The sequence below is a fragment of the Crocodylus siamensis genome, chromosome 10 (assembly GCF_052110815.1).
Source record: "Crocodylus siamensis isolate JL-2025a chromosome 10, ASM5211081v1, whole genome shotgun sequence".
In the NCBI taxonomy this organism is placed as follows: Eukaryota; Metazoa; Chordata; order Crocodylia; family Crocodylidae; genus Crocodylus; species Crocodylus siamensis.
In genome coordinates, this window is record NC_143404.1 from 16,035,043 (window position 1) to 16,048,169 (window position 13,127).

A 13,127-nucleotide genomic window follows, 5' to 3' on the forward strand; every position below is an offset into this window, starting at 1 on the left:
TTGCACCCTGCCACCACATGTGGCTGGGACTGGGGAGGGAGTCCTATGCAGCTAGGCTAGGCTCGGCTCGCCCTGCATGCTGACACTACTTGAGGTGAGGGACACAGGCGGGAGCTGCATCTTATGGGGCTGGGTGGGGCTAGCCCTGCAACCTGCCACCATGTGTGACCAGGGACTCAGGCAGGCGTGCTATTGGGCCAGGTGATGCTGGCCCTGCACACTGCCACAACCTGTGGCTGGGGACTGAGGTGGAAGCACAAGGAGCTGTATGCTATGGGGCTGGGCGGGACTGCCCCTGCTCACTGAGACCACAGGCAGCTGCAGGGACTTGCACACTCCAGGGACAACAAGGACCCTTCCACCACTTACACACACACACATATATATATGCACACCCTTCCACCCCCACCATAACCCCTGCACACACCCACACTCTCCTCCATACATTCCCACACCCCCATAGCCCCCCACACGCTCCCACAGCCCCCACCCCAACCACATACCCCACACCCCTCCAAACCGACCTCTACCCACTATACCCACACTGCATACCCCCCACATACACACCTACTCCCCAACCACACCCTCCGTACACCTCCTTACCCACTCCCCGCCCCCCCACACAAGGGGAAGACTGTATTTTGAACTATTATGCCGTTGCCTCTAGACGCACAATGAAAACACACATAAAACAGGACAATTAAAAAAATTATGGAAGATATTTGATTTTTTTAGTATAATTTTTTTTTCCAGTTTAAAGATGGCAGCACCCTCCCTCCCAAAAGGAGGACTTCTGGGGCAAAAGGAGGGACTTCTGGTGGCAAAGGGCGGGTGTTAGGGGGCGGGATGTCCAGTTCCAAGATGGTGACGGGTGGGGAGGGGAGTATCTGTCCGCTGGCAGGGCTACCCTTGCAGGCCTTGACAGCTTACCAAAAGTCATTAAGCGGACCTCCAGCCAAAATAATTTCCCACCCCTGATTTAGAATTTACGCTGAAGGCAGATGAATACGATAGTCTATCCCCATATACCCTCAATTTCTGGCAGATATGACATGGCAAGGATATTTATATCTACCTAAAGCTCTGCCTGCCAAGATTTGGTCCCCATACTAGAGTTTAGAAGTGCACATATGCTATACACACTAATATGCCTACAGCACCAAGTTGGAATTTCACTGGATTATAGAAAATTAGGGTTGGAAGGGACCTCAGGAGGTCATCTAGTCCAAAACCTGTCCAAGGCAAGAATATCCCAGTCAAAGCTTTGAAAGCTGGGTCTTAAAAATCTCCAAGGATGGAAGATGCCACCACCTTTCTAGGTAACCTGTTCCAGTGCTTCACACCCCACTAATGAGAAAGTTTTTCCTAATAACCAATTTAAACCTCTCTCTCTTTCTGCAACTTGAGCCCATTGCTCCTTGTTCTGTCATCTGCCACCACTGAGAACAGTCCAGCTCCATCCACGTTCAAACCCCCCTTCAGGTGGTTAAAGGCTGCTATTAAATCCCCTCTCAGTCTTCTCTTCTGCAGGCTAAACAAACTCAATTCCCTCAGCCTCTCCTCATAAGACATGTGCTTCACCCTCTGAATAATTTTTGCTGCTCTCTGCTGGACTCTCTCCACCTTGTCTACATCCTTTCTATAGTGGGAGGCCCAATACTGGTTACAGTACTCCAGATGCGGCCTCGTAAGTGCTGAATAGAGGGGACTAATTACTTCCCTCAATCTGCTGGCAACACTCCTACTAATGCAGCCCCCATATGCTTCTTGGCAACGAGGGCACACTGCTGACTCTCATCCAGCTTCTTGTCCACTGTAACCACAGGTCCTTTTCTGCAGAACTGCTGCTAGCCAGTCAGTCCCCAGGCTGAAGTGGTAAATGGGATTGTTCTGTCCTACGTGCAGGACTTTGCACTTATCCTCACTGAACCTCATGAGATTTCTTTTGGCCCAATTCTCCAATTTGTCTAGGTCATTCTGAACTCTAGTCCTAGACTCCAGTGTATCTACTACACCTACCAGCTTGGTGTCACCCACGAACCTGCTGAGGATGCAATCCATCCCACCTTCCAGATTTTTAAAGAAGATATTGAACAAAACCGGTCCCAGGACCAACTCCGAGGCACTCCACTTGATACCAGCTGCCAACCACCCACTGAGCCATTGATTACTACCTGTTGAGCCTGCCAAGCCACCAGGTTTCTGTCCACTTTACAGTTCATTCCTCCAACCCGTACTTTTTCAGCTTACTTGCAAGAATGCTGTAGGAGACAGTATCAAAAGCCTTCCTAAAGTCATGGTATATCACATTCACTACATTTCCCACATCCACTTAGCCATCATAGCAGGCAATCAGGTTGGTCAGGCATGACTTGCCCTTGGTGAACCCATGCTGACTGTTCTCAATCACCTTCTCGTCCTCCAAGTGCTTAGAAATGGATTCTTCGAGGACCTGCTCCATGATTTTTCTGGGGACTGAGGTGAGGCTGACTGGTCTTTAGTTCCCCAGATTTTCCTTCCCCCCTTTCTTACAGATGGGAACTATATTTGACCTTATCCAACTGTCCCCTGATCACATGAGTTTTCAAAGATAATGGCTAGTAACTCTGGAATCACATCTGCCAACTCCTTCAGTAACCTTAGATGCATTGAATCTGGCCCGATGGACTTGTACACATCCAGCTTTTCTAAACAGTTCCTAAGCTGTTCTTTTCACCCCTGAGGGCTGCTCACTTTCTTCCCAAACTTTTCTACCCACTGCCATAGTCTGGGAGCTGACCTTGTCTGTGAAGACCGAGGTAAAAAAGGCATTGAGTACTTCAGCCTTTTCCTCATCATGTGTCACTGGTTGCCTCCCCATTCAGTAAGGGACTCACACTTTATTTCAACTATATTTCAGGAGTGACTCAAACAAGAATATCCTGTCCTTTTCACATACTTGAAGGCTTCCCTTATCTGCTTGCAATGCTTTTCTGTGAGTTATATTCACATCTATGCTAAGTTGCAAGAGTAAGGATATTCTTTCTCTGCCCATTTGAGAGGTACCATGCACACCTATGGAAGTACCCAACCAATCTCTCTACCCTGGTTAAAACTGAATTTCCAAGTCAATTCCTTTCCCTTTACAAAGACCAGGATGAAAGGAAGAAATCCCAGTTCACCAGAATGCCTCCTAAACGCCACCAACTTCATGCATGCGCATGGTGCTACTAAGATGTACTGCAGCTAAAAGAATTACAGCACTGGTTATCAAATTCTTTTTCATTTGCACACCCCTAAAAAATTTCAATGAAGGTACAAACCCCTTTGAATTGTAAGTGAATATTGCAATTATTCACATACTTTTGACTGATCGTCATCATCTTTTGCATAGTCAGTGGACCCCCACAGGTCTGCGGGCACAGGCTGAAAACCACTGAATTACAAGCCCTGAGATCCAAGTCCTGCAGAGCTGATTCAGGCAAGACTCTCACAGAAATCAAGGGGAATTTTGCCTCAGTCCAACTGGAAGAATCAAGCCCTACTTCTTGTGCTATGCTTTGGTTGCCAAGGCACAAAAAGCCCAATCCATAAAAATTAGAGGAGCCTTTCCACTGATTTCAACTGCGGGTGGATCAGGGGCATGAAAAGACAGTACAGCATACACAGGATACAGGCTTTGTTTGAGATGCACTGGATGCATCTACGTGTGCACTTTACTGCAGAGTTGACTAATTAGCTCTGCAGTAAAGTGTCACTGTTTACATGTGCATCAGCATTAGGGAGCAGTAAATTAACTAACTCTGCTGTAACAGTACTGTTGGAACAGTGCGATCTTATGGTGCAGTAACTGTGATGAAATGCACACGCGGAAGGTGTCAAGGGCTGCCTCACACACAAGGGTGCTAAAGTATTGGGGCTGCCAGCTGCACAGCTCTACTCTTTAGCACTCCTGTGCCCCAGCCAGTCCTTCCTCTGCCCGACATCACCACCTGGAACCCGGGGCTGAACCCCCAAACCTGCTGCCAGCCCAGGGCTGCTCCGCCCCAGCTCAAACTGCTGCTGTCCCAGGTGCATGACGCATAGATGCTGTGCCCAGGAGCAGCTGACTCTGGTGCAAACTGCACCGGAGTTTCTTTCATTGCCTTAATAGCATGTGTAGATGCACCCACCGCGTGTCATTCAGCTCTGTGGGTTTTCTGAAGGAGACCAAACCCTCCTTGACTAGAGAAGCTTCTGCTCACAATCAACCCTGTACTTGGAACAGGATACTTAGCTAGCCTCCCCTGTGATGGATCCACAACTCTTGTCATATTAACTACACTGAGGCTAAAAAAAGCTGCCAGTGAAGTGTAACATGGACCAACTGCCTGTAGCCTTTAAACTTAAGTGTGGTTTCTAGAGCTGTTCCACCAGAAAACAGGCCGTGAATGGAAATGCCATCAAAATAACTGCAGGTTAGCGAAGAGGGCAGGGATGCATAAGATGATGGGGTTGTTCTCCGAGAACAAAAATAGCAGTGAGAGATCCCTTGTCCTCACAGCAGCTTCGCAAGGAAATACACCCTTCTCTTTCTGTCCTCCAGCTCCGGTGGTCAGGAAACAAGGAGATGAGGGAGAGCAGGGCTTTCAAATACAGCGGGAGAATGGAGGATAAGTATACACAGGGCTACTTGGAAGCAGCTCAGACTTCTCAGGAATGAACCCAACTGTAAACCTAGCAAGTCCTTCAACCAAATCTGAACGGTGGCCAAGCTGCAGTCCCCAGAGACGAGGGCTCTGGGCCGTGGAATGTGTCAGTGGCAAACTGAAAACTGCAGGCAATTGTTCCCCGTCTATTTGTGGAGGCAACCAAGGGAGCCCTTCCAAAGCTGACCTTATACTTTCAAACTGGCAGCTAGCACTGGGGCTTGTGGCTTTAGACACATAAGCACTGAATTAGGCAATGTCCTAAATTAGCCCCAGGGTGTACATGGTCAGGGGGATCTGCGATCATCAACTTAAAAAACTTTTTTGCAGAGGGCTGTGCAATGTGCTTGGGGGATCCCTTGACACGGCAGGGAGGGCCAGGCTCGTTGTGCCTGTAACTTCTAAGCACTTGAAAATAGTTCCTAATAGATGTAAAATCATTCAGATGCATTGTTCAAGGTGTATGAACAGGATCTAGGCCTCCCCCTTCATTTCCAAAGCAAAGATTTTTCTACTCCTAGAGGTTTAACACCATCAAGTACATTCAGCTCATTTTGTTTTTTTCAGTAGAGCTGGGCAGCAGTCCTCTCTCAACCAGAAGTGTAAAAGCTGTAATTTGAGCACAAGACTGGTTTGAATCCTAGCTCCAAAGAGGCTCTCTCAAGCCTACAGCAAGTGGTGTATCACCACCAGGCCCTCACTTCTTCCCCCTGCAAACTGGAAAAGCGCAGAGAAAGCCCAAAGTCTAGCATATTTTGAACCCCAATCTAAACGTATCTGGATCAGAAAGTCATTTTAGCCACCTACTGGATAGGAGTCCTGCACAGAAGTTTTAGCATTAAGTAGCATACACTGCAGTGCTAGCTCTGGCTAGGATCCCTGGCACATTGGTTGACAATCCTGCCTTTTACCCACTTTCCTTTTTTTTTTTTTTTTTTTTTAAGAGCTCAGCCAGAACTTTCTCAAGGAAAACAGGACTTCTGGAGTCTTTCTATACCCATTAGCGTCACCTTGCACAAGAAAGGATTCATAAATCTTTAGGTGGTTCTATTCCCCTATTGGTTATAACAGGCCAGCTAGATGCTTGCTGGGTTGGGCTGGGCTATACCATTAAGTTGCATGTTTCAGCTATAGCTGATGTCAAATCCAGACAAAAGGTTTAATCAAAAGTTTATGATCTCGAAGACTTTTTGCTCTCCGTTTTCCTACCCCATATATATATTGGGTCAGGAAACAGTTCAAATACCCTTCTCAGCACAGACGAGGCTGGCCCACCTTGTCATCAGGAGCTCATATACTCAACCACCTGCCATCAGTGGCATGCTAAATAAAAATGGTAACCATGGTTTAAAATGAGAATATGCTTCTAGGTGACACAGTAGAAGGAACTTATCCTAAGGCTCTTGGTAAATGAAGGCATTTAGGACACCAGAGAGAAAGATGGCAAACAAAGAAAACAAATCACATCTGAAAAAAAATGAGGACGAGACATCACAACAGGAGAAATGCCTCTAGTCCGTTGCACGCGTGGCCTTACTGCTTGAAGTTCCCAGCACCCAGCAGCTCCCACTGTGACATTAAAGGCCCCATTTCCTCAGCTGCCTGACTGCCCCATACCGCGAGCATGTGTGAAATGATGGCACCAGCTGAAGATGGTGAAAAATTTGGCTGTAAATGCCACCTCCAGAAAAAGCAAGGCAGACATGGGACAAGGCAAGAGGCCTGCCATAATGGCATGAAGACCGTAGGAACCATGACCTCAACCATTACAAGTGCCTCCCACTGAACAGCACTGTAATACTTGCTGGGGATGATTTACAGAAAACAGCATAAGACACAAGCCCTGCCCCAGAGAGCTTACAGGTGGCCACCTACCTACCCCAATGAGTCTGCTCCACAAATTTTTCAGTTCACATGGCAGCTCTTCTCTCATTTACCCCCTTACCAGAATAATTCACATGCTGGCTAGGGGCATCAACCTACTGAGTCCTCTCCTGAGGAGGAGTTGACCATTCAACATGAGCAGATCCGTCCAATAATAAGACTTAAATGTCGTGGCAAGTTTTTCTTAGCATAGCCTGTCCAATTAAAATACTGCTGCCCAGATTCTCTGGGGCTAAATGCTGATTTGTACTGAGAACCTAATGGGTGGGGACCATTGCTAAGAAATGTAATAAAAGCATCGTGGCCATCATTTGAGTGTGAAATCCAATAAAACAGCCATCACGGGTGACGTTCCTACAACAGCTGCTCCACAAACCATGTGCCAGTGGCCTGATCCAACACTCCCGGAAGACAATGGCCAAGCTCTGATGAACTTCTCTAGGAGCCAGCTCAGTTGCCTATATTTCTATTCTGTACTGGCAGTCTGGTACTGCTGCCCAGATATGCTGCATGTACTAATATGTAATTAATTACCAGCCACACCCCAGTTGCTGGGGTAAGGGAGGAGGAGGAGGAAGTTTTCTAAGTGACAGAAGTATGCAGGTCATGAGAAAGAGAGTAGCGTGTTTCCTTCCCAGCTGTTGAAGGCATTTTACAAACACAGGAAAGTAAATAAAAATGACAGGGAGAAAATGAGAGCTTTTTGCTAAGTTCTCGGAGGTTCTGATTTCAATGTTGAATGTTACATGCGGGAGAGGAATTTTACAAAATGTGATCTGAACAGAAACCGTGGCATTATTCTGCAATTTAATTTTTGGTAACAACAGAATACACATCTCAGAAACCAGCCCTGCAAGCACTCTGTGCTCCAAGCACAGCTGTGCTACCCGAAAGAGCAGGATCCAAACACTGACACTGACACTGAGCAGGCTCATCGCACGGGCCAAACAAGGCAAAGAGCAAGAAACAGGTCAACCTGAGAAATATAAACTGACTTAATCCTCTAGGCTCAGATCTGCAATATAGGGCTCAATCCTGCAGACACTTCAAGCCAAGATCTCTTAAACTAAGTGACAATCACTTGGCTAATAGCACAGATAAGAATATTATATCTTTAAAAACAATCCGGATCGTGCAACCCCATCTTGAATCATGCAGGACCTTGTTAGCTTCAGTGGGTTTCCATTGTGGAGTTTGCCTGCCCAGATCAACACAGGACTAGGTCTTTCGCTATGTCCTTGTAAACTTTTGCAGCTCATTTTCATTCCTTGAAAGCCAGGGACATCAGTCAGTGGTGGCTGCAAGTACTGTGGCTGCAGGTGGCAGAATAATGAATCAGAGGTGCCTCCCTCCTCTGTCCCCCTCAGACATGAAAACATAATGGGAGACAGGATCAGCTGCTTCACCAAAAAGGAGACTAGAACACACTTAAGCCATTTAGAGGGGAATTTATTACAATTTTTATGCAAGATGATGACATGAACTGAGGAATACACATGCACTCTCTTTAAAGAGCCATTTTGTTGCAGATGTGAAGAGCTGGTCAGTACTAAGTGCTTCTACAGTCTGTAACGACTTTATTTGTGCATTATGTGCCAGAGCATGAATGCAACCTCAATTAAAAGCATAGCTTTATCAAGGGTTTATCCTCAGCTCTGGTGCCAGACACTCGCCTCACATGAATGAGTAGAGGAAAGGCTGCATTAAGTCCTATCCATTAACTCAAGAAAATAAAAATGGCATCTCATTGACAGGCCCTGGAATTGTCTAAGATGCATGGGAGGGAGGGGACAGGGGAGAAGGGACAGGGAAAACTGGAGGAGTTTTGAGAAAACGGACCTGTATTATGGATGGGTGTCTGCAGCACGTTCATCTAGAGTTGCCTCAGATTACAATAAACGCACTGTTTGCCCTGCCAAAGCTCATTTGTGCTTCTCCAAGCCCACTAAGTCTCCCTGACACTGGCCTTGCCAGCCAGTGTCAGGCCCCATCATTAACCATTGTTAGCCAGGGAAACTTCCTCCGCCGCATGCAGAGAGCAGGGAGAGGAACGCAAGTGAGAGGTCACAGGGATGAGAACGGGAGTCAGGATTCTTCGGCTCTTCTTTTACGCGCTGCCAGACATGCCACGTGCCTGCGGATAAAGGAATGGCACCTCTTCGTTGACTCAGTTCACCTACCTGGAAAAAAAAGTTACCTCTTTGGAGGATCAGTGCAAGACTTAAAGCACCAGCACATCTTCCAACGAATGGTGCTTGACAGGTTGTGTCAGTGGCAATGTCCTCTCTTTTAACAGGCAAATCTTCTGAGTAGCTAACTTGAACACTGGTAAAAATCAGGCACACATGGCAGCCCAGTTCTCATCCCTAGCTGTGCACCTGCAAATCCCACTCGGGTGATGGAGGCACCTCTGAAAACCCAGGCTGTAACGTGCTTTGTAGCCACAATAAGGTCCGAGTACATTTGTTTTACAGGCACAGACTGTGCCCTCAGAAGAGGTGGAGTTGAGTCTGGCCAAAAGGTTTCCTGTAGACAACTCCCTGAATCTTCAGGGACAAACAGGTGCCATCGAGTCAGGTCCAACATACCAGACAAACTCATTCTCAACCCCTGCCCTCTTTTTCCAGCCTTCATCCTAGCATTTTTTCCTGAAGTAAGCCAAGGCTTTAAAAATAACTCTTGTGTCTGTAACTTTCTGCTGCAGTCCTGAAGCAAAATACAAGGTACATCCTTAATTCTTCACTGCACGATGCCACACCGGAGAGAAACAGCACCTTTCACAAATGCAAGCCAACTCTAGCCAGGAATAACGCTCACCTTATTTACTAGACGCATGGGTGTAACTCAGCATTGCATGGAGGTAGATGTGTGATTTGATCCTTTCCTCTGGTTAAAGGAACAGCCCTAGCTAAAAAGACATCACAGACTTGATGTCTCCCTCACGTAGCAATTCTAATTTTTTCCTTGCCCCTTCACACAACAGTCCAACGGGTTTGATGAATCAGAGTAAGGCAGGCAGTGGGTAACTGCATCGGAGCAAACTACGCTCAATGGTGTGCACGAACGCCAAAGCAGTATTCAGCATAGTGCCAGGGGTCGGCATACAGCTGGCTGGTCACATGGTAGTGGGTTTTCTCCGTGTGTCCACAAACTAAACGACATTAAAAGAAACTAAAAAGCACCCATTTCCCACGGGAGCAATCCCTCTCCGGTGTTCCATGATTGTGAATGGAAGAAAAGGTGGTATTGGCACTTGTGAGCGTCTCATGGATACTCAAAGGCATGGTTTCCACTCTGAAAACAGCCTGGGGCACCAGTCTGCAGAAGAGAAAGCTTCTAGCAGCAAAAGCTTCAGGCAAGGCATGAGGACATGTGGATTCTCTCCACAACTTTACCAAAGAGCTATTGAATGAATCTGAATTAGTCGTTTCGCCTCTTTGGACTTCAGTTTCTCTTTCTGCAAAATGTGAATAATCAGAGAGGCAAGAAGAGTGAAATATTGCAATTATGTATGAAGGAGGTGATCAGGAACGACTCTGCTAATAGAAATTCAGGGACCAATGTGACTTTCTTCTGCGCTGCTAGCCAAAAATTAGAAACAACCTGGTCTACTACCTTCCCATTTACTGTTCTCTGAAATATCCTGACCACCTATGGTATTATAGGAACAACATCGCTTTCCATCCTAAGGTAACATCCCTGCCCCACAGACCTGCCAATCTATTTGGCTGCTCCTTTTCCCTCACATCCTATACAAGTGGTACTCTGGGCTCTTCAAGGCTTAGTTGCTCCTTATGTCCCACCCCACGCAAGCACCAGGGTGAGTATTACACAAGCCATCTATAGTCCTGCCTCTGTTTGGTCCCTCTGGCCCACAGGGAATAAATCCTGCACAAACACTGCACTCAGAAACCTGCCCCTCGCTCCCTTAGAGTCTCTGCTGCATCAGATGCTTCGCCAGACACCAACAGCCCTTGGAAGCAGATTCAGGAGGAAAATCCTGGGCCTTGCAAAACACCAGGCTGTCACTAATAATGACAGCGAAGACAAGGAGCAAATTATAATGCAGTTTGTTGTGCAGCACAGGAGAGAAAAAATGAAGTTAAGGAGTGGGTTACCCAACTACACAGATTTTACAAGCCAACTCCTTATGCCCACTCCTCCTTTTAGTTAGGGGAAAGCTGAAGACACTTGAAAGGCTAAGACAACACCAGTGTCTGCACGGTGCCCACGATTCCCGGTGCCCACTAGTCTCAGTGCCTCTCTCAACCACTTTCGAATTGTCATATCTACAAAGAGCTACCTCTGAATGCAGAATAATTCTGGTATTTGCCCTCACAGCCACAATACCAACATGATCCTAGCTGACATGATGCAAAGGGCTTGGAGGTATACACCAAAGGTGTGATATTGCCCCAAAGTCTAGGCATTGAGATGTCCTGCCCTGCTGCCCAACAGTCACCCATAGACGCAATAGATTTGGGACGAGAATCCTGAGAAAGAGAAGTAACGTCCATCCAAAAAAAAAAAATACACTGGTGGACTTGTCTCTTCTGGACTGCACTTGCCATCTGCATGAAGAATGACTGATCAGGTCTATTTCTCTCTGGAAACAGGTGGTGTGCAGGATGAAAAGTCCCGACCACAAGGAAGATGGTTGTGTTCCTTCACTGCCACCTTTCAGGCTCTTGTAGAAGGAAGATTTTCCTTCTATAAGAGCTATTTAGCATCCAGGAGTTCCCCCTTGCTCTCGTTAAAGACAAGGCTGGCTTTCTAAAGAGGATAAAAAGAGTCATTAAAAAGCTATAGAAGGGGCAAAAAAAAAGAGGATGGTTAGGAAGAGAAAGTCAACTATAACTGTAGCATTCACAGCTTCAGTAGCTCACTGAGAGAATTTAATAGATGGAAAAATGTGCTAATACGAAGGCTCTTAATTAATAGGCAAGATCCCGTTGCCACTGAAGTCAGAAAATTCCTACTGAATTCAGTAGGACCTGGATCAGGCCCAGCATTTGTAAAAGTACTTTAAGATCCTTGTAAAGACTGCCCTAGCGAAGGACAAAGCTTTATTATTTAAAGCACAAATTCCCTTTGTGCCACATTTAATTTTCTTTTATGTTTTTCAGGCAGGATTTTGCTCGTTATCTGTATGGAAAAGAAAATGTTTGAGCTTTCACGTGGAATTTCATTTTATGGCCAAATTGCTCCTAGGAGGAAAGTGAACTTTAAGAGGAAAATAAACAGCAACATGGTGGCTGGCTGTGGAGCGCGGGATCACCTTTGCAGGAAGAACACGTAAGCAGCCTGCTTTTTTCCTGTTATCCAGAAGCAAATGACACCGGAGACAGAGGCTGCAGCCTGAAGAGGATGTGGCGGGGCAGACCAGATCATGAAAACCCTTAGAGAAAGCCTGTCATTATGGAAGTACCGACAGGCCCCCCGTGCAGCTAGGCTGCCTGCATCTTCAAAGAAAACATGTCGGCCAAGGCTCCTTCTCCTCCTCGAGAGGCGGCACGAATGCGCTGTGTACCAGAGTAGGTGTGGTCACCAGCGCTGCTGCACCGAGCGCCAGGCGGGGGGAAATCGCTGCACCTGATGCAGCAAATAAAGAACTGGAACGGCAAGCACCAGCGATGAGACCGGCCTCCTTTGAAGTAGCAGCATGCAGGAAAATACGCTATTTTGACTGTAAAATGCACCGTTGTATTGCACTAGTCTGTCTGAAACACGCACCCCTTAATTATACCCCTCTTTAAAACAAAAGACGGTAAGAATGAAACACAGCAAGCTTCGGCCCCTTCCCCTCAAGGGCGTTTTAATGAACTGAATCATCTAGATGATCCGGTACCGTTCAGGACCTGTTATTTATACCCCGCTCTGTTGGGTCCCACGTCCCACACCGCCACTGCTGGGTCCCACGTCGGCATCAGCCGGAGCCCTGCTCAGGTTTCATAACAGCATGAAAAAAAAGGGAAGACGGTGGAAGCTGGTCTCTGCCGGGTTTGTCCCTGTCGCCACTCCCTGGAAATGCTCGGAGGCCGCCGGCACCCCGGCGAACCCCGTCGGCTGAAGGCAGCTGCACGCCTGCCTCCCCGGGGAGGCCGGGAGCCACCCACCCGCATGAGGGCCGCCACGCGCAGCCCCTGGAAGGGCTCACGCCCAGCGGCGCTGGGACCGCAATCTGCAGGAAGGCCCCGAAAGGGATTTCCCCCCTCAGAAAATCAGGATGCTCGAAGCCGAGGCGGGGAGCGCGGCAGGCGCCTGCCCTCCTTTGTCCGCCTCGCCAAGCGGAGCGCCCCGGCCCCGCGCGCCCCGGCCCCGCGCTCACCGTGATCCGCGGGATGTTCTTCTTCCCCTGGTAGGACATGGCGACCCGCTGCCGCCCCGAGCCGGGCTGGGCTGCGCCCGCACCAGGTGCACCAGACGCGGCCGCCCGCGCCCCGCCGCGCCGCGCACAATAGCGGAGCTCCCCGCGCTGCGGTGCCAGCTGCGCCCCGGCGCCGCGAATGGCTGCGCGGCGGCTCCTCCCTCCCGCCTCCCGCTCGCCCTCCTCCCCGCCGGGCCGCCGCCAGAGGG

The 13,127-nt window shown here is 48.2% G+C and overlaps 1 protein-coding gene across 2 annotated transcripts in view; it reads right to left on the bottom strand.

The window, feature by feature from the left end:
* Positions 1 to 13,127, bottom strand: part of DPYSL3 (dihydropyrimidinase like 3) — a 78,218-nt gene that overhangs the window by 36,984 nt on the left and 28,107 nt on the right. The window contains exon 1 of one of the 2 annotated variants that reach the window (XM_090020540.1): positions 12,880 to 13,120. The exons of the other annotated variant lie outside the window; for it this stretch is intronic. Within the exon in view, the coding sequence (XP_089876666.1) occupies positions 12,880 to 12,918 (39 nt within the window). The 5' untranslated portion in view covers positions 12,919 to 13,120. Of the gene's footprint in view, positions 1 to 12,879; positions 13,121 to 13,127 lie in introns of those variants that run through there. 2 annotated transcript variants of the gene reach the window in all.